Source organism: Cucurbita moschata, unplaced genomic scaffold, assembly GCF_002738365.1.
Source record: "Cucurbita moschata cultivar Rifu unplaced genomic scaffold, Cmos_1.0 Cmo_Scf00030, whole genome shotgun sequence".
Classification (NCBI taxonomy): Eukaryota; Viridiplantae; Streptophyta; class Magnoliopsida; order Cucurbitales; family Cucurbitaceae; genus Cucurbita; species Cucurbita moschata.
Genome location: NW_019268546.1, coordinates 2,295,753 through 2,321,437, shown reverse-complemented (window position 1 = coordinate 2,321,437; position 25,685 = coordinate 2,295,753). Strand labels below are relative to the sequence as shown.

General features: G+C 38.2%; 5 protein-coding genes across 11 annotated transcripts; 3 read left to right on the top strand and 2 right to left on the bottom strand.

Moving 5' to 3' along the window:
• Positions 1 to 1,921: 1,921 nt before the first annotated feature.
• On the bottom strand, positions 1,922 to 3,481 carry LOC111464425 (transcription factor bHLH87-like). 2 transcript variants are annotated; one of them, XM_023108627.1, is made up of 2 exons: positions 3,111 to 3,481; positions 1,922 to 3,037 (listed from the first exon to the last, which is right to left on the bottom strand). In XM_023108627.1, the coding sequence occupies exon 2, from the start codon at positions 3,017 to 3,019 to the stop codon at positions 1,997 to 1,999; it is 1,023 nt and encodes a 340-aa protein (XP_022964395.1). In that variant the 5' UTR covers positions 3,020 to 3,037; positions 3,111 to 3,481; the 3' UTR covers positions 1,922 to 1,996. The 2 variants fall into 2 exon arrangements, with proteins under 2 accessions (XP_022964395.1, XP_022964394.1); XM_023108626.1 differs by having other exon boundaries at positions 1,922 to 3,026; positions 3,062 to 3,480.
• A 3,728-nt stretch (positions 3,482 to 7,209) lies between these two features.
• On the top strand, positions 7,210 to 10,727 carry LOC111464424 (ELF3-like protein 2). Its single transcript, XM_023108624.1, has 4 exons — positions 7,210 to 8,033; positions 8,557 to 9,335; positions 9,420 to 9,471; positions 9,581 to 10,727. Exons 1-4 carry the CDS (start codon positions 7,758 to 7,760, stop codon positions 10,595 to 10,597), a joined length of 2,124 nt encoding a protein of 707 aa, XP_022964392.1. The 5' UTR covers positions 7,210 to 7,757; the 3' UTR covers positions 10,598 to 10,727.
• A 2,699-nt stretch (positions 10,728 to 13,426) lies between these two features.
• LOC111464363 lies at positions 13,427 to 15,847 on the top strand. 3 transcript variants are annotated; one of them, XM_023108542.1, is made up of 4 exons: positions 13,427 to 13,673; positions 13,972 to 14,576; positions 15,045 to 15,127; positions 15,209 to 15,847. In XM_023108542.1, the coding sequence occupies exons 2-4, from the start codon at positions 14,031 to 14,033 to the stop codon at positions 15,681 to 15,683; spliced, it is 1,104 nt and encodes a 367-aa protein (XP_022964310.1). In that variant the 5' UTR covers positions 13,427 to 13,673; positions 13,972 to 14,030; the 3' UTR covers positions 15,684 to 15,847. The 3 variants fall into 3 exon arrangements, with proteins under 3 accessions (XP_022964310.1, XP_022964309.1, XP_022964308.1); XM_023108541.1 differs by having other exon boundaries at positions 13,427 to 13,821; positions 15,045 to 15,847; XM_023108540.1 differs by having other exon boundaries at positions 13,428 to 13,673; positions 15,045 to 15,847.
• Positions 15,848 to 17,198: 1,351 nt separating this feature from the next.
• Positions 17,199 to 18,137, bottom strand: LOC111464364 (ESCRT-related protein CHMP1B). Its single transcript, XM_023108544.1, has one exon. It carries the CDS (start codon positions 18,020 to 18,022, stop codon positions 17,411 to 17,413), a length of 612 nt encoding a protein of 203 aa, XP_022964312.1. The 5' UTR covers positions 18,023 to 18,137; the 3' UTR covers positions 17,199 to 17,410.
• An 847-nt stretch (positions 18,138 to 18,984) lies between these two features.
• On the top strand, positions 18,985 to 25,503 carry LOC111464251 (anoctamin-like protein At1g73020). Of its 4 annotated transcripts, none has more exons than XM_023108364.1 (17): positions 18,985 to 19,271; positions 19,870 to 20,062; positions 20,501 to 20,570; positions 20,705 to 20,820; positions 21,187 to 21,313; positions 21,391 to 21,491; positions 21,578 to 21,669; positions 21,765 to 21,869; positions 21,975 to 22,244; positions 22,796 to 22,928; positions 22,994 to 23,107; positions 23,208 to 23,275; positions 23,387 to 23,517; positions 23,956 to 24,038; positions 24,132 to 24,239; positions 24,769 to 24,927; positions 25,094 to 25,503. In XM_023108364.1, exons 2-17 carry the CDS (start codon positions 19,889 to 19,891, stop codon positions 25,220 to 25,222), a joined length of 1,980 nt encoding a protein of 659 aa, XP_022964132.1. In that variant the 5' UTR covers positions 18,985 to 19,271; positions 19,870 to 19,888; the 3' UTR covers positions 25,223 to 25,503. The 4 variants fall into 4 exon arrangements, with proteins under 4 accessions (XP_022964132.1, XP_022964135.1, XP_022964134.1 ...); XM_023108367.1 differs by lacking the exon at positions 18,985 to 19,271 and adding an exon at positions 19,279 to 19,512; XM_023108366.1 differs by lacking the exon at positions 18,985 to 19,271 and adding an exon at positions 19,547 to 19,666.
• Positions 25,504 to 25,685: the final 182 nt, after the last annotated feature.

Sequence of the window (25,685 nt, the reverse complement as noted above, 5' to 3'; positions counted from 1 at the left end):
TTTTCCGGGGGGAACAAAACAACCTACCCGGTGTTAACCACCGCAAGACAAACCAATAAGAAATCAACACGTGTCCTTTGACAATTCATTTTAAAGACTTTTTTTCCTCAACAACACCCTATGTGATGTCTCCATTGGTTAGACAAAGTCAACTGTCGGAAAGGCTACAAAATAAGAGTCCAATTAAATGGCCCAAAACAATAATAATAAAAAACAATATCTTTTCCTTTGCCCTCCTCTAAAGTTTGTTACTTTGGAATGGGACCCACATCCTTTATGACAAACCAACCCAAACCAATGAATGGTTAAATGCCCCAACCCCACAAGTTGAGGGCACCCTCTCCTTCATTGCAACTGAAAGTGCCCAAATTTGGCAAATTCAAAACTTTATATTATTTTTATAACATAGGATCGCATCATCAATATCAATTTGCATCCTTCCAATCAATGCTTGAATTCCCAACTATCTCCCTTTTCTGGGTGTTTTTCTTCCGTGTTTGTTTGGTAGTATTAATTGGATGCACAAATTACGAAATAAGGACGGTGCAAGTTCTTGGACTAATATAAACAAAAGAGCGGGTTCGTGGGAGGGATGATCACGGTTGCGACATGAAGTGTGATCTTATTGCAAGTTGATGGATAGATGATCATTCGAGGAAAAGCTAACTTGAGTAAATAAGAGAAATACAATATCTTTATTGGCATGCCAAATTCCAGGGGTGTTCATATGACTCTAGAACCCGACCTACTTGAACCACCTTACTCAAACCATAAAGAAGATTGGGGTGGGTTAGATCTTTTTCGATTTTCTTTCCTGATTTGACATCTTTTTATCGGGTTTCCGAAAATAGGGTTACAACCCAAACCTACCCTACTTATTATGAAAATTAAGAATATTTTCATTTATAACCGAGGTTGATCATGAGTTGTGAGTTGTGAATGTTTGATATTTAAGCTATATGAGATTTTAGTTGTTAATATAATAGATATTGTAGATAAGTAGGATTTCGATCCAGCCCTGAATTTGGTTGTGAACTCTATTTGGGTTACTCGGATCACCAACGTAACCATGTCGAAATTTATGGTTGATCCAAAAGATTTCCCCAACCCAACCTACCCCGTGTACTCTCCTACCAAATTTTGTTAGGTCGAAACAAAACTTCTCAAGAGATCGAAAATCTCCATGATCGTCGAACGAGATCCTAAGAAATCCGAGTGGTATAACCATCGTGATCATATGATATGTTAAAGTTAAGAGAAACCACTGTGGCAAGAGAGAGAGAGAGATGATTTAATAGGAAGGCAAAAGGAAGCAGAAAGCATGTGGATAGCAATAAATATGGGATGATTCCCAAGAGCACGCTTTGGATTGAATCAAGGAGACCACACCACTGACTTTGGCTCTCATTTCCAAACAGAATGTTTCAAAAGCATTGGTAATAACACTTATAAAATTGAATCAAAACACATTACAATTCTTAATACAAAGTAAAAAGTTTGATTCTTTTTCAATTACAAACACAAAGCTTCAAAAGTAACATTCACTTTCAACTTAATCATATTGTTATTATTACTAACCTTTTTCCCCCTCTGCTACTCACAAAAAGCATCATCATTCTAAAACAACCAATTCGTTCGTAGTTGATGTGTTACAATGTTGTTATAATCGAGCTTGTCGTAACATGATATTAGTGTAACAGTCCAAGTCTATCGCTAGCAAATATTGTCTTCTTCAATCGATGTGGGATCTCGCGATTAGAGTCAGAGGTCTATATTTGAATTTGTGTTATTGTTGGGTCTTCTTCAAATTTTGAAGTTCAATAACAAAAGACGTTAGTCGGTGATTCGGGAAGTTTTACGAACTCTCGTGCTTATTATTCGACAAAGCGTATGAACAAATGGAGTAAGGATTATAATGATCTAAGTTAATGTGAATTTATTGGTTTAATATTGAAGATTGAAACATGAAGAAGCAAAGTGAAGGTACAATATCAGTTCAGTTTTGGGGATATTGGTTATGGGATAATGATGAAGATGATTGTATGGGAAAAGATGGGTTGAAAGAAAAGGCTAAGCTAGTTGAAGGGCAGTTCAAAGATTCAATCTTTTGCCCAAGATTCTCTAAAGCTTTGATCTGAGACTTCAAGAACTTGAGATAATTTGCAGCTTCATCAAGCATTGATGCAGTATCCATCTTGTTCCCACCAGGAACAAGCCTTTGCAAAACCCTAATTCTTTCACTGATTCTCTCTCTCCTTTGCCTTGCTGCTACTGTTTGTGGGTCTGTTGAGATCCTCACGTTCTTCCTTTTGGGCTTTTCTATCCCTTCTACCCCCAAATTCACTGGCCTCAAAGCTGCTGCTCTGTATATCATTTCCTTCATTTGTGCTATGGCTTCTGGGTCAGGTTCTTGATCAATACATGATGATCCTGATGAACATGATTGCTGGAAGTTGATGTTTGATGAACTTGGTGGCTTTTCTGATCTGGGTTTCTTTGATTTTGGTTGATTTTGATCTGTTATGATCCTAAACCCTCCACTGTTTGAAGTTGAATCAGAGAGATTCTTGATGGTGTTGGAAAAAACAGAGTACTCTGTAGATTCTTGATGGGTTCTCTTTGTAGTTGCTGCATTGCTTCCAAAGTTCCATAAATTTGTGTAATCTGTTAAGATCATTGACACTGATCCATCATTGTCTTCAACTGATGTGTCTGTGTTGCTATTTGTAGCTGAAAGCAAGCAGTCCAATGACTTGAGAGAGCACGGTGTAACCGACGTCGATTTACCGTCGTCGAATCCATAGAGCGCAATAGCATCCATGTCTTTGGATGTTGCAAAGCTTGTCAATGGAGGGCTGATTGGGAGATCTTGAACTGAGTTGAAGAAGTGAGAATTTGAATTGGATATCATGAACCTTTCTTCAACTCCTTGTTGGTAATTGCTCCAAAACGACACCGGCGACGTCATGTTTGTCGTTGCAACTCTCGACCCGTATCCATCCCGGTTCGAATAATCCATTACTACTACTTCAACTTCCTGAAACATATTACACCAAGTCATTTCTCGTTTCTTGTTTCTTTGTTTCTAATGAAGAATTCACGAAACTTACCGAAAAGACCGATCTGTCGGGCTCGGGCTCGAGCTCGAGCTCTTTCCTTCAGCTATTCAAACTCCTCCTCCTTTTGTACATTCTTGACCAACTCTTTCCTAAATTGGAAAATGGTGAGGAAACTGAGACAAAGAGGATCAAAACACAGCTATTGCTTATGTCATTTTCTTGGCAACTAATGTTTGGAAATGGAAAGAGAAACTCCAAAAACGTCCAAACATTCGAGCGAAAATCAAAACATTATGAACATGAACAAGACCAGAAACACGAACAAGAACATAGAAAAACACGAGATTGTTGTACCTAGGATAGGAGAAGAAAGGTTTGGTTTTTAAAGAAGGGAGTGAAAAGAAAATTGTGGAAAGGGAAGGGGTATAAATGCAAAGAAAATATTGGTAATTGTTCTTTGAAGATGCAAAAAATGTGCAAAAGGGAAATAAAATTAAAATAAACCGTTGACAGAAATATAATGCCTTTGAAAAAGATAAGCTTTTTTTAAAATTATTTTATTTATTTATTTATTATTATTATTATTTTGTCAGTTTGGTGGGAGAAGAATGAGATTTCAGTGATTCATTTTTTATTCTAACCTATATTGGAAAATGGAATTTTCTTTTTAATATTATAATATTTTTGTTTTTCTATTTTTAAATTTCCAAAATTTTATTTTAAAAAAATGAAAAAATAAATTTCAAATAAATATTTTAACCTGATTTGGGGTAAAGTTGTAATTTTGACAGACTAAAAGCATCTTTCTGCAAAATAATAATAATAATAATAATAATTTTTTTTTTTTTTTTTTTTGTATTAATCATAGCTTTAATCATAGCTTGACCTTTTCTCGTTTGCAAAATTTAGGCCAAATGATTCAGTAATTATTGAGAAATTTCTAAATTTTGAGAGAAAAAAAAAAAACTTGAATAAATAATTATTTGGTTTATCTCTTAAATAGAGACAAATTAGATGAATCTAGAATTGACCCAAAAAAGTAAGTATATTAATTTTATTTCCCTTTTCTTTTGGAAATGTCAGTAGCATCATAATGCCCTTGCCCATGGCTTTATCAATAATGGAAGGCTTGGTTTAAAATTAATTCATCTATCATAAGGTATGGAAACTTCTAACTAGTAGGCGCGTTCTAAAATCGTGAGGCTGACAACGATACGTAATGGATTAAAGTGTAGCGGTGGGCTTGAGATGTTATTAATGATATCAGAGCGGTGTGCCAACAAGGATGCTGGAGCACAGAGAGGGTGGATTGTAAGAGTCTACATTGATTGGAGAAAAAAATGAAGTATTTCTGAAACCTCTTCCTAATAAACATGTTTTAAAACCGTGAGACGATATCTATTTGTGGTGGGTTGGGAACCATATTTAATTACTGTTTTGCTACGAGAATCCTAAAACTAAAAGTCAGATCTTTTTCGATAAAAACTTAAAAATTAAAGGACTAAATTTGGAATGTAACGACGAGGAAAATGAAACGAAGTCGGGTAGATACAAGGTATGGAGGTGGGAGGTAGGTTGGGGGAAGAATTAAATAGATTTGGAAGGAAATAATAACAAGAACATGAGAGTTGTTGTTGTTTGTTGTTCACAAATTAAGGGAAGAAAGTCAGAAAGGAGAGGATAAGAGACCCAAGTTGGTTAATTATTATTTATATTAAAAATTGTTCATTGTTCATTGTTCATCTTATCTCCCTGGTTTTATAGCTGCTTACATAATAGGTGAAAGAGAATCAAAATGGATGCTGAGTTGTGAGCTATGAGCACCCACCCACATGCTCCCCCACAATCACTCATCTCATTCAATTCTCGATCTGTTTTGAGTTTAGAAGTTTGAATTGAGGTCGTTCGTGTGAGTTACAAGTTTGTCGAAATAGGGTTGATTTCAAGAACTTACTGGTAACGCATTTGCATTTTCTTTATTTAAGAGCTTTTGATTACCCTAAATCTGACTCGTGAGATAGATGTTCATGGAAAAAATTATACTCCTGTTTGTGTTTTCTTCTTTCTAAGTTACTCGAGGTTTGAATTTGAGTAAGCGGTTTATGAGCTTATCAGATATAGGGTCGATTTCTTTAATCTAGTTGCGTTAAATCTAGCTCTTGGGATTGAAGGGTTTGAAAGATTCAATGACCTAGAAAAATTAATCAACCCAACCCAACTTAACTCGATTCAAGCTAATGCACGAACACACTTAACTTGTAACATGATTCCTTAAGAAAAACATTCTTACTTTTTTACTAAAGTTCGGCAAATTCGACCATCACATCAACGAGCTAAAAACATATATCATCAGCCAAGAAATTAAATAATGGAATCCTCTCGTTCCTCGTTTTCCTTGTTATCAACTTCTTAACCCTAATTTCAAATATCCAACTCGTCATCAACTACATGTCGGTTTAAGATTCGAGATTTTACTCGTTTGCGTCTTCTAACTTACTCGTTCAAATTTGAATTTGGAACGTAACTTACGAGTTTACCATATATGTACTCTTGACTTAGAAAATGGACAAGTATTGTCTGATTCAGACAAGAAACACATCATGTTCTGTCTCATCTCTAACATTTTTTTCTCTGCAACTTGTCTCAAACTTTGGATCATCACTTCCCCATTTCCTTTTTAAAGTATTAAAACTATTTTTCTGTTATTCCCATGGAAATTATAAATATTAAATAATTCAAGTTTGAATTTCTATGTGATTATATTATCTCTTACTGGTGCAGCATTGTAAATGAATAAGCTATTCATGGATTTTCTCCACACATTAAATGCCTCAAGATGACATCTATTAAATTTTAATACTTCAATTTATTTGGTTATCCAAAACTCATGTAGGATAGATCGGTCAGAAATTCTTTTAAGATTTTCTATACCCACATTTCCTCAAGTTCCAGTTAGTGGTGGCGTTGAAGTAACCCATATCATACTTTCAAGAAAAGCTTGAACAACATCCAACAAAAGGGTATTTGTACGCGAAATCATAAACAAAATTAAAAGTTTAAAATTTTATAAAATTCAGGGCTTATTATTCAAACGTTAATATTAAAATAATAATAATTGTAACGCTAGCAGATATTGTCTTCTTTGGCTTTCCCTTTCGGGCTTCCTCTTAAGGCTTTAAAACGTGTCTGCTAGGAGAAGGTTTTTACACCCTTATAAATGGTGGGTTGTTCTCTTCCCCAACCAAGGTAAGACATCACAATCCACCTCCTTTGGGGCCCAGCGTCCTTATTGGCACACCGCCTTGTGTCTACCACCATTCATAAGGGTGTGGAAACCTTCTCCTAGCATACGCGTGACTCTGCTAGCGGTGGATTTGGGGCGTTACAATAATAATAATAATATAATAATAATAATAATAGAGTGGGGTAAAGTCAAATGAGGGTGGTTCTTTGGTAGTGTGAATGAATTTGGGTCCATTTTATCTCCTCATTTCATCATGCAAATTCGACCGTTGATGGCTCAATTATGATGTAAAAAGACCAAATCAAGGCCATTAAATCCGTTACATTGTATTTTTCCAATTGGTCCCCACATATATCCTTGTCATCAATTCAATTATTACATCTCACACGTGAACGCAACCATCTTTTCACACGTCGCACCTTCTCATTGGTTCATATCCTGACCACCATTCTCTCAGGTGGAAATTCCCAACAGCGAAGCCTTACTAGCCTTCCACCACCACCCCCCCCTATGGGCCCCACCACCTCAAAAATTTCCATCTGTCTTTTAAAATTAACATTATCTCTTTTTCCGTCATTTTATTTCTTGTCCTCTTTCGTGGGGAAAAAAAAAATGTACTCCCCTCAATACGACGCCGTTCCAAAACTCTTCATGATATTCACACGGCCCAAATAGGCGTGTTGGGCTCCACTAAGTGGGCCGGTTGAAATTAAACGCAGGCCCAAGTTCATTAAAATCCCGAAGCGTGGGACGACATGTCGTATCCGACAATGTGCACGTGTGATTATAATATTGATTTAAATCAATCTTTTTGTGTGTTTTTTTTTTAATTGTCTAAAAAAAAAAAGAAGAGAGAAATGTTTGTGGTCAAATTAACAAACAAAATCCACATCCCCAATTAGTCGCTCTGGGTTGAATCAATGCTACCGGAAAAAGAAAGGGAGAAAAATTTGAGAGATGTTTTATTTGTTTGTTGAAGACGATCTTTAACGGATTTTTCGTTAAAAGATTGGCGAAATGGAACCAAAAACATGAGGTTCTAACATCAACAGCGTAGCCAAAATACTCCTCCATGTGCTCCATTCAGTCACTGCCCCACAATCTAAATTCAAAACCCTTTTTCTTCTTTAATCCTTTTCAATCTTCACCACAACCCCTTTCTTCTTCGCTACCCATGCCTATGGAGATCTGACAGACCTCAACAACGAGTGTTTCATTTTCTGTTCTTCTCTGCATTTTTTTGCGTCTTTTTTCATGAATTTCTGTCCCAATTTTGTTCATTTCAACTGGGCTGATGATGGGTATCTGTCAATTTCTGAATCTCTTCCCAAAATTAATGGTTTTTCTTTCTGGGTTTGCTGAATTTTGTGATTTCATGGTTGTTGTTTGATGATTGATGGGGTTTTTTTTTTCTGTTTTTGAAATGAAAATCCTTTGTTTTGACATAGAGATTCATGGAATTGGGTTCTTCTGGTGAGTTCGTTTCGTTTGGAGGTTTTGGTGAGAGGATGAGAGGGGGGAAAGATGAACAAAGAATGTTGTTGAGTCCCATGTTCCCTAGGCTTCATGTCAATGACACCGACAAAGGTGGCCCAAGAGCTCCTCCAAGGAATAAAATGGCTCTCTATGAGCAGCTCACCATTCCTGCTCAAAAGTTTTCCTCTGGATCAGCTTCAGCTGCTGCTCCTCTTCCGCTCGGCACTCCGACGACCTCGACATCCTCCAGCCATGTATGCTTAATAGATTACTGCAATTCTTCATGCCTCACATGTTTATCAATGCATCAGTGTTTCATTTTTTCTGTCTTTTGATTGTTCTTTTAGATGCCAAAACTGAAACCACACATTTGAGAATTGTTAGGAGAGGAGTCCCATGAGGGTCGTGATTTCTAATATGGTATTAGAGTCATGCCCTTAACATAGTTATGTCAATAGAATCCTTAAATGTCGAACAAATAAGCTGTGAGTCCTGAAGGTGTAGTCAAAAGTTACTTAAGTGTCGAATAAAGGGTGTAATTTGTTTGAGGGCTCTAGAGAAGAAGTCGAGCCTCAATTAAGAGGAGGTTGTTCGAGGGCTCCATGGGCCTCAGGGGAGGCCCTATGGTGTACTTTGTTCGAGGGGAGGATTGTTGAGGGAGGAGTCCCACATCGGCTAATCAAGGGGTTGATCATGGGTTTATAAGTAAGGAATATAGCTTCTCGTTCTCTATGCATTTTTGGGTAATGATTGCATGAACTTGCTTGTTCTCTGCAGTTTGGTGGCAAGAAGAGGGGCATCTTCTCATCGTCCTCCAAGGGCTCGAAACAATCTCATCTCGACGAGAAGCTTCACTCTTATGATTCTAAAGGAGTTGTGCAAAGCAATGAGGCAAAGTTGCTAAAGACAAGTGTTGTAGCAGCAGGATCATTGTCATCAAATCCTCCAAGCAATTCAATTACAAAGGTCTTGAAGAATCCCAAGAAGTTTCAGGAAAGGATGTCGAGCGGCAGCACGAGCGAACTCGATAGTTCCAGAAAATATGCAGGGAATGAAGGCGAGGAGCATCCAAATTTGGGCAAGGCTACTCAGGATCATGTAAAGAGGCCTATATTTATCCATTCACCCACAGATGAGCCTTTGTTGGAGCCAAATACTCGGCCTTCAATGAATTATAGGGACTCTCAAAAGGCAAAGCTGCCCCATCCATCTAAACAAAACTGGACTTCCACCAGCAATTCGAGCACACCGTGCGGTGCAAATGTGAGAGCAAATCCCGAAGGCTTGGCCGAACAAAGCTCTGAAGCTCTCCAAGACAATGTGGGGTGCGCTGAGGTTCGTGGTTTGGAAAATTCGTCACCAAGAGATGGTGACAGAAATGTGGCTAACGAGTTCGAGAAGTTTGCTACCGTGCGTTTGAGAGAAGTAGAACATAAACACAATGTTTCAGAGGCTTCCTTAGTAGATTCAGCTACAGCTCCAAATATCTCCCCTGATGTCGTTGTCGGGTTGATCGGTGAAAAACAATTCTGGAAAGCTCGAAAGGCGATTTCTCAGTGAGTATTCTTCTCAATTTGAGTTTTAGCTGCTGGGTTGAATTATCTGTTCCCTTATTCCCATTTGTTTGCTACTGTTTTCAGTCAGCAAAGGATTTTTGCAGTACAAGTGTTTGAGCTGCATAGACTCATAGAGGTACACCATCATTTGGCTCTACTGATTACTTAAACGTTTCGTTTCGTCGTCGTATTTGTAGCCTGTTCTCCTTTACTTTTAAGCGCTTTACTGCTTCAATTCAACATAGGTTCAAAGACTCATTGCTGGTTCACCACACATATTACTTGAACACTATTTAGACAAACCGTCATCCGCTCTGTCTGCTGTTAAGAACAAGCCAACCAAGTGTGCTGCGCAACAGCCGGTTCAAATTGCCACGGTGAAAGGCTATCATCAACGCCCAAATCCCGTTTTCGACACCAAATGTGCAGATAAGAATCCTCTTGCCAAGCTTCCTTTACCTTCCTTTAACAAGGACAACACTAAACTTGCCCTTACTCGACAAACGAGCTACGAGCTTCGAGTAAAAGACACGCCACAAACTCCGATAGCTGCTGTTCCAAAATCAGCTCCCTGGTGCATTAGCCACCCTACACCAGGAAACCAATGGCTGGTTCCAGTTATGTCTCCTTCTGAAACTCTTGTTTACAAACCATATACAGGACCATGCCCTCCGACTGCAGGATTCGTGACACCGATGTACGGTAACTATGGATTAACGAGCCTAAACACAGGCAGTGGAGACTTTTACGCCCCAGCTTATGCTGTTCCTGCTTCTAACCACCAAGGGTTCGGATATTTTCCGGGCATGATTCCCTTGAACCAAATGTACTTTCCACATTATGGCGTACCAGTAACGAATCAATCGATGTCGGGGTCAACTCCAGATCAAATGAGTCTGTTTGCTAAAGTGAAATCAAAAGAACAGGAAAAGCAGATATCAACTGGGGATATCAACTACTTGGCGCACCAAGAAAACTCGTGCGATATGCCAAACCAAACGAGCCATTCGATGCCATTTCGTGCTCCAAAAGTTCACGGATCGATGGGAAGTACGGGTAGTAGCAGCTCCGAGAGAGGCAATGGAGATGTGCTTCCTCTTTTTCCTACTGAACCACCAGGAGTTGAGGAGTCCAGTCCTAATGCAGACATGAGTGAGCAGAAATCAAGGGCAATCAAGGTTGTGCCTCACCATCCTAAATCTGCTACTGAATCAGCGGCTAGGATATTTCAGTTAATACAAGAAGAAAGAAACCAATTATGATGTATTTCAGTTCATCTGGGATGTGATATTATCTATCCACACTGTTGTCAATATTCTTATAGAACTGTAAGAAAATTTTGTCTGTAATCATGTTCTTCTCATTAGTGAAAATGTGAATAGATTTCTGAAAGGTGTACAGAATCAAACTCTTTTTCGTTCTTGATGACATGATCGACGTATGATATATTCGATCATCGAGGATTAACTAAGAAACATTTAACTCCGTCACAAATGCTTTAAGCACAGAACATTGAAATTCCGTAAAGAACACATATTGCTATCAATCAAACATCGTATTTATATTTCTCATACACGTCTATATATTGAATTTGTTGTTAGAAGAACATATGAAAGCTGTATATCGAATCCTTAGATATCCAAAGATGACCTCGGAAAAAGGATTATTACAAGAGAAACACAGAGAAAGAGATCGACAGAGAGAAGTTTGTCGATGTTCTCCTAGACTCAAAACCGCGAATGCATACCTAAAACAACCGAACTCAACGTCGAAACGCTTGATTCATGCCATGAAAGAGATCTTCGACGACTGTACGTTCATCTGAGGTACGTTTTGCGTTCCTCCTACGTGCATCGTCATCGGAAACGAGATATCGGTTTCGATTTTTCAAGAACCTAATAGATCGGAAACGGCCACGAGGATTCGTGGAAGAGAAGCAGAGAGTCCAACAGAGAGATAGAGGAGGAAAACGACGAGGAAGAACGTCGGAAACGACTGTGGTGAGGAGAGAGAAGAAAATCGGAAAAACTCGCCGAGTCGGGGGAAGAAGACGAATCCGTCGGATCCGGATTCGGGTCGGACTCAACCCATAACCCACTACCCATCCATTTGGTTTCGGCCCAATGAGTGCCTCGGCCCAGATCCAGTAGGCAGCCTAGTGTCGACCCAATCCACCTGCAGCACGAGACCCAGGCCCAACACCCGCGTCAGCGCCCCCGAACCCGCGCCTCGACTCGAGAGGGAAATGTGACGTGTCCGTCTCCTCTGCTGACACGTATTACGCCTGCAGGCAGACACCGTCTCCCATGGCTTAAACGGCTCGGCTCCGCAGCTCAGAATCTCGGCTAATTAAGGCAAGTATGATGCTCTATTTCATAATTTGGAATTGAATTTAATTTAGAATGAAATACTAACGAAAAAAACGGGACCACCTAATAGGAAACGAACTCTAACGACACTTGGGGCAACTTTCGAGGAATGAAATCTAACATATTTTAAATTAAGGGGAATGCCGGCTAAGGCGAATTAATTAAGTGGCCTTACTATAGGATAGGCCAAGTAATTGCTTGTGGCATGACAACACGTGCCTAGTGGGGCACTTGCACGTGTTCTTTATGCTTTATGATTATTATGTATGACGGATGATATATGATGTATGATGAAATGTATGAGTTATATGATTACGTTTGTTGATTATGATGTGTTAGGTAACGTTGTATGATGATGACGATGCATGATGATATGATGATAGATTATGTTATTTACTTAATATGACATTATTTTCCATATTAAGTTGAGAAGCATGTTGTGAATGTCATACTGCATTATGACGATAATTATGTTTAGGACATAACCCTAAATGACGTTAATAATGATTATAATATAGAAAGTTAATGTGCATATATTACTTATAGTAATATAAGGATGGAACGAGGGTTGTGTCATGTTTTAAAGATGATAAAGTATAGGGACCTTATGCATTTCTGTATGTACATAAGCATCGGGATACTTCTCCTTTTTTTTATGATGAGTAGGGATGTGTACGCTATGATGATGATGGTGATCATGCTCAGCATGACACCCAGGGATCTGCTAATCTTCGGACGTTGCTACGAACAACTAGCTCGACTATGATGGGTCTAGGGGGTACGAATCGCCTGAAGATTCACGCTCACACCTATCTAATTTAATCTTACGGGAGGCCACCCCTATGATGTTTTAATGATAGGCTCTTAGAGCATTATTGCATGTGTTTGCATCTTTTCACACCCCTATAGTGAGGTCACTTACGGAGTATTCTTTGAAATACTCAACTCGTGTGCCACATCATTTTTCAAGTAAAGACAAGACACCTCTATACGGTTGACGACGACATCGCAAATCAGAGACCATGACACATGCATAGCCAAGTAGTATATTTAATTCCCTCAACTAAAAAATTTAAAATTGGATGTTATGCATATTAGGTTGTAAATTAATTTCATTTATAAAGTATGTTTTGAACGCATAACCCCTCACAAGTGTTTTCGAGTTAGGTTTACGTACAAATATTTTATTCCAATAATATATTTTAAGAGTTATATTCCACATAAAACCTTAGACTAAGATGACAGTAATGACTTTAGGTAGATGAAATCTAGAGTCGTTACATCAAAAATATTTTTTTAGATAAAGTGTATATGTATTTTATTAATTTAACTTTTATAAAACCCGCTTAATTCTTTTTGAATAAAATTTACATTAGAATTACATTTATAAATTAAACATTTTCTAATTTTTCTCATAAAAATCTGAAATAAAAAGATACAATATATATAAACTACACCACAGTGGTCTTTCCAATAAAATAACAATTCCAAGCGGATCCTTACTCTCCATGATTTTGTAAGAGGAAAAATAAATTTTATAATATGATTTTCAATGTAAGCGTTACTTTATTTATTTAATGATGAGAGCATAGAGTAAAAAATACATAAAATAAATTAAAGGCAATCCAGAGAGGCAGAGGTTTTTATACGTGTACGACGAAGAACAGTATTTTATTATTAAACTTAAAACACTCGAATCCAGAACACAGGCAAATATTCACCTAAAATTTAATTTCTCATTTACAAATTAATAATTCATCAAATCAAGCTCGACTTTGAAGTTTCGAGCGCCTCCCCTCGTACGGCCATCTTCCTTCTTCGTCTTGGATTCAGGTTCTCAACATCCGGGTGTGCTGTGAAACTCGGATCGAGCAAGTCCTTGATCGCAGTCTGGTTTGAATGATTCGTGTCTGAACCGATCTGTGTCATTTCTCGATTGTTTTGAGCTCAATCGCCACCGCTCCACGTGGTAATACAATTCGCCAGCGATTTCATCTCGTATGTTGTTTCTATTTGCTGCAAGGAGATTTAGGGGCTGTGGTGTTGGGCATTTTGATTTAATGAGGAAGGTTTTCAGTTTTGGGAAAGGAATGAGTTGTTTCTGAAGTACACATTTGGTAAATTGCTGTATATGGTTGGATTTTGTTAGATCTTGTTGATTTGTTGTTAACTTGTGGCATGATGTTTGGAATTCCTTATTTAGAACATCTTATTTGAGAGCTCTGTTTTTGAGATAGGGTTTTGATTCGTTAAATATGTGCTTGTAGATTTCATTTCCTTGGATGTGAATTATCTGGAAGCGAATTGGGTTGGAAGGTGGGCAAAGATGCCGACTAGAGTGGTGGGGGTTGAGGAAGGAAAGGCCTCTGCCACCGGCGCTGCCATTGCCAATGGCAGCACTAGAACAAACAGTCCTGTCAAGGCCTTTCCCTTCAGGTTTCTTCAGCTCTTCTTTCTGTTTCTGCTTGTTTTCCTTGGAATATCACTTGCTAGTTTGCATACGGTGAAGTATTTTGGAAGTCCAAATGTGGCACCTCAAGTAGCACGGTCCATAATTCGACCTTGTCTTGAAGAGCCAACCAGTATAGAAAGATGGATCAGACCTCCATCAAGTCTTCTGCATACCATGAACGACGCCCAGCTTCTCTGGAGGGCGTCTTTTGCTCCTCGTGTCAAGAAGTATCCATTCAAGAGAGTTCGAAAAATTGCTTTCATGTTCTTGACCAAGGGACCACTGCCCTTGTCTCCTCTCTGGGAGCGGTTCTTCAAGGGACATCAGAAACTTTATTCTATATATATTCACTCTTTGCCATTTTATGTAGCTGATTTTCCACCGTCGTCGGTGTTTTACAGACGACAGATCCCGAGTAAGGTAATATGTGTTCTTGTCACGCTTACACACTAGATTGCCCTTCTGCTTTACTCATAAGAACTGCATATTTCGTTGTCTAAAACGTACCATCACGAAGTAGATTAATAGATTTGTGAATTTTAACCGAACTTCGGTTTAGTAAAGCATCAAGGGAAGCAAGTGATGCTTCATAGGAAGTTTTCCCATATCATCCATGCCAACTCTCTTGAATCTGTTGAGAATTGCCTTGGCTAATAAGTCTCTAGATGTTTGTAGAACTTGTAAGATTCTTAAACGAACACATACGAGCCTATCACCGATAAATATCGATGGCAATCGAATATCTACCTTAATGTTCTTGATTTCTGTTAGCATTCCTATTCCAATTTGTTGGGAACTCCCTACTTGTGCCTGGAGCTTCTGTATCTTTTATGTTAGTTGCTGTATGGTTGAGGTTGATTCATTTTATTTTGGATTTTCACTATGTAGATCGCCGAGTGGGGGAGGATGAGCATGTGTGATGCTGAGAGGAGACTGCTTGCCAATGCACTTCTTGATGTTGGAAATGAATGGTTCATTCTTCTTTCCGAGTCTTGCATTCCTCTCCACAATTTCAGCGTCATTTATCACTACCTATCCCGATCCCGTTTCAGTTTCGTAAGTGCGTTCGATGAACCAGGAATCATCGGTAGGGGACGCTACAATGAAAGTTTGGCACCTGAGGTTAACCTCACCAATTGGCGGAAGGGATCTCAGTGGTTTGAAGTCAATAGAGAACTTGCAGTGAAGATGGTTGAAGACACAGTTTACTACCCCAAATTTAAAAAGTTCTGCAAGCCACCATGTTATGTTGATGAACATTACTTCCAAACCCTGTTGAGCATCAAAACGCCTCATCTCATAGCAAACAGGAGTGTTACTTTTGTTGATTGGTCGAGGGGCGGTGCTCATCCTGCAATGTTCGGAGACGCAGACATCCAGGGCGATTTCTTCAGGAAACTTTTCGAAAGTAGAACGTGTGTTTACAATAATCAGCCATCAGCACTCTGTTTCCTTTTCGCTAGGAAGTTCACTCCAAATGCCTTGGGTCGTCTGTTAAACGTATCATCCGAAATCTTTGGATTTTGATTCAAGCTTAGTAGAACGGTTGATACGATCTGTTTTACTTTTCTGCAGTTTTTACGTAGAATTCGAATAGAATTACACTTGTAGATGTATAAAATTTATATAATTTTTCAAACTGTACGCTCCACGATGATATATAAAACTCGTGTTCCTGTTACTATTGATTATTCTGGTTTGTTCTTTAAAATTCTGATTCCCCTGCCTCTCAAGCTTGCATCATGAGTTCTTTTCTTGTGTAGGATTTCAGAGAACCCATTGAAATTTGAAGCTCAATTTAAGGATTCTCTCTCAAATGTATATTATAGGAGTTGAATACAAAATCAAACAAGTAAAATCAGATGAAACTCGAGATCTAGAAAACAATGCTTGATCAGCTAACAACATTATAAAGATCCCTCAACAAGAAACTGACCACTAACTTGGACAAAATTCAGGCAAACCCATTACAAATCAATGACAGAAAACAAGCAGTGACCCTGGTTTGTATGAGTGGTTGCCAACAGATTGGAAGCACCTTCTATGGCAGAAATATTCAACAGGGAGTATACAAGATGGATTCGCCTGCAATTGCACAGGAATCTCCTAAGGGTGATGCCATGAGCATTGCAATTCATATAACCTAAGCCATCGAGAGGAGATCAAAAAGAGAGAAAACAACCACCACGGATTGACCTAGTGGTCAATAAGGAACATGATAATAGTAAAAGGCTTGGAGCAAATTGGTTTAAACTCATGGTGGCACATCGACCTGAGATTTCGTAACTTAAATATTGTAGAGTCAGGTGCATGCAAGTTGGTTCAAACACTCGTGGATTAAGACAAAAAAGAGAAAGAATCTACCAATTTGATACCACGAGACTAGTGAAGTTCTATCCTGATAGCTTTTCTATTCACTTCACATATGTGCACTTTGTTAGACGAATACGACTCTCCACAATGGTATGATATTGTCCACTTTGAACATTAACTCTCATGGCTTTGCTTTGGATTTCCCCAAAAGCGTATTCTTTGATTATAAACCCATGATCATTCCCTAAATTAACCGATGTGGGACACTTTCATCTAACACACTTGGAGGCATATGTGAGTACTTCAAAAAAGATTAGGAGTACAACATTGTAGATTAAAACCTAAACAGAACGCCTTTAATTAATAAACTAATAACTACTCTCTATAACAACTACAAAACTCGAGGCTGAAGACCTAGATGCATAACAAATGAACAAATCAAGTTGGGTATCTTAAAATGCGTTTCTTTCTAGCTTAGTGTGGAAACAATACTGAGGACGGGGGAAAGCTGCAACAAAGATAAGGTTTCACTCAACAAGCACCAGCAAACCAACATCAAAGCAAATATAGTTTGTGTCAAAACACGTTCACTTACAGAGCCTGCAGGTTGGCCAGTTCACTCGAGCTCCGAGGAACAATTTCTTGGACGCTGGCAGAAAAATAGTTACAATCATGGAATTACACAGTTAAGAAGGTGAATATATGCACCCATCATCACTGGGATTGGTCTTCAAAGAAAATGCGATCGAACTCCAGATTCAAATTCTCAGGACAGAAAATGCAGAGACAACAAATTATCATTGAAAGCGAATTCACTGGAATATAGACATGAAAGTAACATCGTTCGAATATTCATAGCAAGCCCAAGAACTCAGAATTTCTAAATGCGTAGATTTGATATGTTTCACACAGTAATAAGATTTCATACTCATGTCATTCTGTTAACCTCTGGCCTTAAGCTCTGCAAGGCGCCTCGATAAGTCATCCTCGTCAACTTTCTCGGTCTCCTTGGTCGGCACTGCATGCGACGCCGGCTGTGGTAGCCCGACGGAGACTTCCAGACCGTAATCGTCCGCCACCTGCTGCATCAAGCTGTTGACTTCTCCTTCCGGCGTCGAGAGCGACGTCGATCCAGCCATCGCATTTTCCATGAATTCTGCCTGAACCTCCATATTCACAAACTGCTTCTCAAACTGATCCATAGTCTCAGACATCTTCTGCAAATTCCCAGTCGTCAAAGAAGATTCCAAGGACTTGACGATCGACGCCATGGACTTATTGATCGTGGTCATCTTCGCCTGCGTATCGAGACGAGCCACAACAGCATCAAGCCTGGAAGAAAGGCGGAGATAGTTCATCTGTTCTGTTCGTTTACGGATCGCGTTCTCCGCGTAAATTCGAGCTCCGTCAACGTTGCCTTTCTCCATAGCCTTCTTGATCTTGAGCTTCTCGGCTTTCTCCTCCTTCTCGCACTTCCTGGCTTGGCGCTGCAGCGACTTCGAAGTGAACTTCAATTCCATGATTTGATTCAACAATTTGTCGGTGTTCCCCATGATCGGAAGATGCCCTAAATGCGGTGGAATTTGACGAGGGAATTGACGAACCGCTAGGGCTGCAGAAGAACCTGATTTTGGGAATTTGAAATCTTCAGAGAAACGATGAAATTCCTTTGAACTTGGTTAAAGCAGAATCATTTGACTTGGTAGCGAAAAAATTGGACGGCGCTGATTTGTTCATTAATTAAATCAAAACGTGGGGTCCAAACACGGGACTTTTGTACATATGATCCAATTATCTTTGCTTAATGGAATATAATATTTGTCTACGTCAGTGAAATGTCATAATTGCCCTCAGTTCTAAATTCCCAAACCATCCCATAGTTGATAGTAATTGTGATGTCCCACATCGGTTGGGAGGAGAACAAACCACCATTTATAGAGATGTGGAAACTTTCCCTAACAGACCTGTTTTAAAGCTTTGAGGGAAAGCTTGAAAGGGAAAACACAAAGAGTAGTCTTGAGTGGAAGCCTAAAAGAAAAAGCCCAAAGAGGATAATATCTATTATGGTCGATCTGGGTCGTTACAATAATACTACTTTTAGGAGAGTACATAGGTTAAGTTGGTTGGTATCGAGATAGTAATACTAATTTATAGGAGCATACACCGATTAGGTTGGTTGGTAATGTCGAATTGTTTTTTTTTTAATTATTTAAAAAATCATACTTATTCACATGTTATATTAATAATTAACATATAATAAAATTCAAATAACAAACCTTCACAAATGATAAGACATTATTAATATTACAAATGTTAAATATAATCTTAATTAAAAAAAAAACTACCAATACCAAAATAAATATATATACTAAATAAATTAATTAATTAAAATAATGTAAGTTAAAAATAAAATATATAATAAAAAAAGAAAGAAAAAAAAAACTCTTGAACTCCAATTATGTTGGAGGAAAGAAAATAGTATGTTTATAAATGATGAGAATTTTAAAAGCTTGATTTATGGAAGGGGAAAGAAAGGAAGCAAGAGAGGGCTAAGAAGAAGGAATAGGAGATTGGAAGATTAGCGTCTAATCATGGAAAGAAATGTCCATGATTGGAATGTTGGGAACAGAAATAGAAATGTGTAATAGCAGAGGGAGCAAAATCTGCTGAAACTGACAGTTGTTGGTTCTTCGTCGGTTGTTGCGGATTGCGGATTGCGGTCTCTATTTCGAGCTTGCTGAATTCCAGACTGCAAAAACACTAAGAAACGTTTAACCAGGAACCAGCCATTTTGTCTTTCTGGTACGCTCTTTCGATCCAAATGCGTAGAAAGGGCTATGGGATGAAGGATGATCATAATTGACCTTCGAATCCCCCAATCCGTTTCCCCTTTTCGTTTTAAGCGATGGAAGCATAGAAAAAGAGAGAAAGATCGAGAGAGTATTTGTTTGTTTATGTGTTCATCGAGGTTTAGTACGTGTCTGTTTCATTCTATGCTCGCCCATGTGTCTCTGAATCGCAATGTTATGTGCTTAGACACCTGGTTTGTCCTCACTTTTTTTCTCTTTCTTTTGCCTAGATTTGTTTTGTTCTTCCATGTTCATCCGTCCTACCAATTTCGTGAAAATATTTCGTTCATTTGAGCAATTTGAGTGAAAGTTTGTTCCCGTTTGTGCAAAACTCTAGCGATTTTTTGGGTATTGATCAATTTAAGAGAACTATTTCCTTTTTACAATATCCCTCTTGTCCCAGAATGGTATCGAGACCGATTTGGCTACTGTGTTCTAACAAGTTCTAACAGAGTTTTTGTCTTTTTGATCGATTCTTCCTTTCCCCTATTATCGAATATTCTGTTTCATATTGCGTTATATTATTAATCTTTTGGAGCTCTTGGGTGTAGACTGTGAGTGAGCGCGGAAATGAAAGTTCATCCGGAGGAACAAGCTATCTTTGAGGTATGCTTGGTGGTTCCAAAAAGGAAAACGGAGGAAGAATGCGTCACTTATGACTGTCTGGAGGTGCTCGAAAATGCGTTTCAGAAGGTCGGTTTTATCGTTGAGAGAATTGATGGGGTCACTGATGAGTTCATGAAGGTTTGCCTCTGCTACTTGTTTTATATACCGCGAGTTTATTTCAGAAACATCATTTCCTATGATGCTAATTTAAATAATTGTTGTTAGATAGTAGCATGATTTGCAAGGATGGTTTCTCCCACGATTATGATTAGCATGTGTTCGCTTAACATCTGCGTGAATTAGAGATGCTGTTCTTAAAACGTATTAACAGAAGGGTCCGTATGAAATTTTTACTTTGTGCAGCTGTGCTTAGCTGCCAATGTAGGATTCTTGCATTTAACACACTTTTCTTCCGCTTGCTAGAAAGAGTTTTGGACTATTTTAATACATACACATACTTATTGGTTCTTTAGCTTTAGTTGGATGCATTAGCTTATATTAAGCATTCATTTTCCCCTTGCTTATCTGCAATCTCCATTTATTGTGCTTTTACGAGCTCCCGCTTCTAAAATCTAGTTGGCAGCGCCTCTGGAGACATTAGGAAAGGCTGCTGCACGCCTACAAATGAAGAAGAGGACTCATATTGGTAAGCTCGACTATCTTTAGCTAAGCCCTTGGCCGATTCTCGTTCTCCTTTCTCTGTTGGTCTTTCTCTATAACATGTTTTAAAAGGTTGTGCTTTTGTTTCTCTGCATTGGTGATGTGCTATCTGGATACAAGGTATGGATTTGCTTTTTGAACTGGACCAGGTTAAAGCTTTTGTGAGACAGCCTGATGGTTCACTCTTCAGTTGGTGTGAACGATTTCGTTGCTATCATCACTTGATATATGGGATTGTAAGTGACTTCTCATATGGCACAAGGTTTTTTCCCATCCATGTATTCTATTAACTACACTATAATCTGAATATTTTTTTAGCAATTTATTTTCATAAGTTTTGGAATTTTGATTAAATTCTCATATGGAAAAAGTTGCTTTGATGTTTTAATAATTTCATTTGTGTGTTCGAAAGAAAGAAAAGAAAACTATATATTTTTTGCAGCCAGTAAAATGTGAATATGAAAACAATCCAGTAAGTTTTATTAATTTAATCCCTTGATTAGGCATCTGATTATTTGTTATATCCTTCACATAGCTGTTAGTCATTTCCTAGCGTAGGCTGTACCTCGACATTGCCAGAGATAAGCTCTTGCATTCTACAGGTAAATGAGAACCAGTCCGCTGTAACTCTTAAATGTGAGGAAGAAGAATTTCAGTGGAACGTCGGGGAGAGTTTAATCCGTACATTGGAATCCAAGAAAATTGTTAAGCAAATATTTCCTCTACATGGTATATTTTCCTTGACTTCCTAAAATTTTGCATCTCTGTGTTGTATATTCCAAGGAAATAAGATAGGTATTTTATAGATGAAATAAGGAGGAAGAAGCTCCTTGGAAACTGGGCACTTAACTGGTGGGAATTCACCGGACAGCCTCTTGATGAGGTTTATTCATATTTTGGTACAAAGGTACTTCAACCATAACTTTATCTTACAGCAGCTTATCATTCTGGTGTGCATTTTGACTGACATGTTAGAGAATTAAATGTTTGAAGGTTGCACTCTACTTTGCATTCCTTGGAATGTATACACGATGGTTGCTATTTCCAGCTGCACTTGGGCTTATTCTGCAGTTAGTTGAATTTGGGTGAGCTTCTTTGAATTTGGGCCATCCATTCTTTTCAACTTGTGCAAGCATTCCAAAGACATAAAATTATAGCACATAGCTCATCTTGTATACAGGTCCTTGCGGTTACTGGTCCTCCCTATTTTCTTTGTAAGCATTATTGTATGGGCCGTCATGTTTTCCCAGTTCTGGAGACGGAAAAACTCTGCCCTTGTAGCCAGGTACCTTGGTCTAAGCTAGCATATGCTGTTATGGTCGCTTCATTTTTTATCGATCTTTTGGCCTTGATTCTCACTTATTCATTTCTCTCAACTCTTGCTGTAAAGATGGCAGATCAATTATGCATTTGGAGGTGATTCAAGTTTTAGATTTTCAGGCGTGGAATGTGGCTCCCTACAAATACCTGTAGAGCTCATAAAAAACCAGGAAATGGATAAAACAAAAGAGAAAGAAGCTTTTCAAAGATTTGAGTGGTTTGGCTGCCTTAGGCGATTCAGAAATGATGCAATCGTCATCTTGAGCATTATATGCCTGCAGTTGCCATTTGAGTTGGCATATGCTCATTGTTATGAGGTTATTCAGTCGGATGTTATCAAGTAAGTACGTAAGATATCTTAAAATATTGCATGTTCTTGAATTCATGATCTATTCGATGTTGGGCATTATTTTTTGCTCAGCTATTGCAGTTTTCCACGTTTCCCTTAAGGCACAGGAATTTGATCAATTTGAAAAGAAGCCATAAACAGTCTCATTTTTTTCTCCCTTTACTACAGATGCAAACCAAGTAAAATTTCGTCGATCTTTACATTCAGAATCTCCATTCCTGATTATACCTTCTACGCTAAAATTATACCACCGGCGTTTTTGCATCAGTATGGTTGGAGTAAAGTTCCAATTGGTCATTTTCTCAATAATCATTTAGCAGTTCATAACTTCATATGAACAGTATTTTACATCAACCTTAAAACAGTTTCTACGTACATAGCTCAAGAAAACTATCTCAACAACTGTCATAATACTTGTCTTCACATTTCATTGTTTATTTTTGGCAGAAATAATTAGTACTGGATGTATTCTCTCTGTAACTGTATAAAATTATTTGGTAACATACAGTTCAGTATTTATATATATATTATTTTGGTTTCAGATTTGGGTTGACTGTCTTGTACCTTTTTTCCATTCAATATTTTACACGGTTGGGCGCTAAGATATCTATGAAGCTCATTAACTGTGAAAATTACGAAAACAATGAAAAAAGGGCTGATAGTTTGGTCTACAAGGTAAATCGGCCTTATCTGTTCATCGTTCTTATTGCTTTAGTTCATTTAAATGAGTTTTCCTGCAGATTTTTGGACTTTATTTTATGCAATCCTATATTGGAGTCTTCTACCATGCCCTTCTGCACCGTAATTTTGCAACCCTTCGCCAAGTTTTAATACAGCGTCTCCTTATATCTGAGGTGAAAGAACGGTCAACCTTTTAACTGTTCACCTAGTATGGAGCTTTGCTCTTCACTATTGCTGACCGTAACATGCTTTGAATTGGAAATTGTTATTCAGGTGTTGGAAAACTTGTTGGAAAATTCCGTACCCTATCTCAAGTACAGCTATAGAAAATACAAAATCCGGTAATAACTCCCATTTTTTACAATAATTTCTGGACTTGTTGCATTGTGGGCACGCTCAGGCTTACTCTTTCATATAACTGGGCTTGACCTGCTCATCCTTCTGGTGTAAAGGAGCAACAAAAGACGTGAAAAAGGATCATCTCAAGGGAGGATCCAGTTCACTTCTCGGGCAGAGAAAGAATACCTGAAACCTTCTTATTCTGCGAGCATTGGTGTTGAGCTAGAAGATGGGCTCTTTGATGGTACATTTTATTCAGTTACTTTGAAGTTTGTAACTTCCGGGCATCATTTCTGTTTCTGTGGCAGACCTAGTAAAGTTAGAGTTCCTTCTTTGATCCCTTTCTTGACTTCAAATTTCTTACATTCTAGTAGTTCTTGTTCCTGCTTTTGGGACTTCGTGGCTTTTTCCTTGTTGCACAAGAGATTTTCTGCTCAGTTTTGATTGGTTTTCCTATGGTGACAAAACTAAGATCTTTTGGTCTAATAGAGCTTGTTGAAAATTGCTGTTAAAACAAGCAAGAAAGCTTATGTTACAGAGTAGAGAGGTCAAAGACTGAGAAGCTGTTTGTATGTGTGTGTGCGAGCACACATGCGTATAAATTTGAGTTCCTTGTTCAAGGACATCTATGATTGTTTGCTCCTTTTTGAATCTAACGACAGCTCCAACACTGAATGCACAGATTATTTGGAGTTAGCATTGCAGTTCGGAATGATAATGATGTTTGCTTGTGCATTCCCTCTTGCATTTGCGTTTGCTGCATTGGTAAAATGTTTTGCTTTCATTGTATTTGGTTTGCTTACCAATACCGTTTTATTTCCTATTTACATAGATTGTTCTTCTGACTTTTATATTCAGAACAACATCACAGAAATAAGAACTGATGCTCTGAAACTGCTAGCTATGCACAAAAGACCCTTTCCCCGTGCAGCAACAACAATTGGTGCTTGGCTCAACATTTTTCAGGTGCTCCTGTTTTTGGATTTAACAATTTATGTATCTTCATCTTGAAAGTATTGTTTGATAACCATTTCATTTTTGGTTTTCTGGTTTTTAAAAATTAAGCTTATAAATGCTACTTCTACCTATAAATTTCTTTGTTTTGTTTCTACTTTCCACTTTGTTTTAAAAAACTAGTTTTTAACATGTTTTTATTATAGAGGAATCATGAGAAAACAAGCTTAATTTTCTACCTTTATGGCAAAGTCCTTGAAGTTATTTCAGTTCAAATTTATTTAAGCGCATGGTAATGACTGATCTGATTCATACATAGAATAGGCTGCCTAGTATTTGGAGTCTGTCATAACATCCCTATACAGGAAAAACTGATTGAATGGCACTAAAAGTCTCTCTGCATCCATCCATCCATTGCCTTACCCTGCCGATGGAATTGGCTCTTTTTTTTTTTTTTCTCTTTTTCCCCTATGGTGGAAGGCTTGGATTTAATAATATTACATCCATGTCTAACAAAGTGGCAAACCACTTCAAATCTCAGTTTTTGATAGTGATGTCCATATGCACCAACTGCGCACTTCTAGTATGGTTATATGATCAGGAAGGGAAATGGAAGATTGAACCTGGACTTGCAGCCATCCTAGTCATGGAACATGTTCTCCTACTTGTCAAGTTCGGCTTCTCTCGTTTAGTACCCGAGGTAAATTTTAACTCTCCCAGTCATACCTTTTCGCGCCTTTTCTATGAAAAAAGTGAGAGAATCAAACTTTCGGCAATCCCATAGGACTTAAAATGTTATACCATAGCCATACATTCCCTGAAACTAAAAAGTTCTAAAGATGGCAAAACTTCGTTTTCATTGGCAGGAACCTGCATGGGTAAAAGCCAACCGCGTGCAGAAAGCCTCACAGGTTCAGGACATTTGTTCAAAACAACTGTTAAGAACCATATCTGGTGGAGAAAAAACTCTAAACTATGTAAAGAAAACTGTGTAGAAAGTGGAAGTTATTGGAAAAAAAACACATTTTCCTACTTCCATCCTCTGCTATGGAGAGCATATAGAGTCATAGATAAATATCATAGTAGTCTGATTTTACGAGGTGTCCATTTTTTTCTCTTTTTTTTTTTTTTGCTGGTTTTCTTGTTTGGAACATTCACACGTACTGGTGGGTGATTTTTTTTCCTCCTCCAATGGATTAGGAAGGGGGGAAGAGAGAGAGAGATTAAATGAGATGATTCATTGCACATAAGGAATCACTTTTATACTTGTATTGTATCCGTGATCATTCATTTCTCGAAGAGAATCTTGCTTTATTCCTCAGAAAAGCTGAAAGGGCCATTTTATTTCAGACGAAGAAGGAAAAAAGAAAGTAGATTACTATGTACATTGTTTTTGATCTTTAGCTTTCACGACACAGTACAAACAAGCATGTTCTTCATGGAAGCCACAGGCCCCCC

Coding starts and splice junctions, on each gene's coding strand:
- LOC111464251 (XM_023108364.1), top strand. CDS start 19,889: ATGAAAGTTCATCCGGAGGAACAAGCTATCTTTGAGGTATGCTTGGTG. Junction 23,276..23,386: donor TATAGAAAATACAAAATCCG/GTAATAACTCCC, acceptor TCTGGTGTAAAG/GAGCAACAAAAGACGTGAAA. Junction 24,039..24,131: donor CATTTGCGTTTGCTGCATTG/GTAAAATGTTTT, acceptor TTTTATATTCAG/AACAACATCACAGAAATAAG.
- LOC111464425 (XM_023108627.1), bottom strand. CDS start 3,019: ATGGATTATTCGAACCGGGATGGATACGGGTCGAGAGTTGCAACGACA.
- LOC111464363 (XM_023108541.1), top strand. CDS start 14,031: ATGCCGACTAGAGTGGTGGGGGTTGAGGAAGGAAAGGCCTCTGCCACC. Junction 14,577..15,044: donor GACGACAGATCCCGAGTAAG/GTAATATGTGTT, acceptor TTCACTATGTAG/ATCGCCGAGTGGGGGAGGAT.
- LOC111464364 (XM_023108544.1), bottom strand. CDS start 18,022: ATGGGGAACACCGACAAATTGTTGAATCAAATCATGGAATTGAAGTTC.
- LOC111464424 (XM_023108624.1), top strand. CDS start 7,758: ATGGAATTGGGTTCTTCTGGTGAGTTCGTTTCGTTTGGAGGTTTTGGT. Junction 8,034..8,556: donor CCTCGACATCCTCCAGCCAT/GTATGCTTAATA, acceptor TGTTCTCTGCAG/TTTGGTGGCAAGAAGAGGGG. Junction 9,336..9,419: donor GCTCGAAAGGCGATTTCTCA/GTGAGTATTCTT, acceptor TACTGTTTTCAG/TCAGCAAAGGATTTTTGCAG.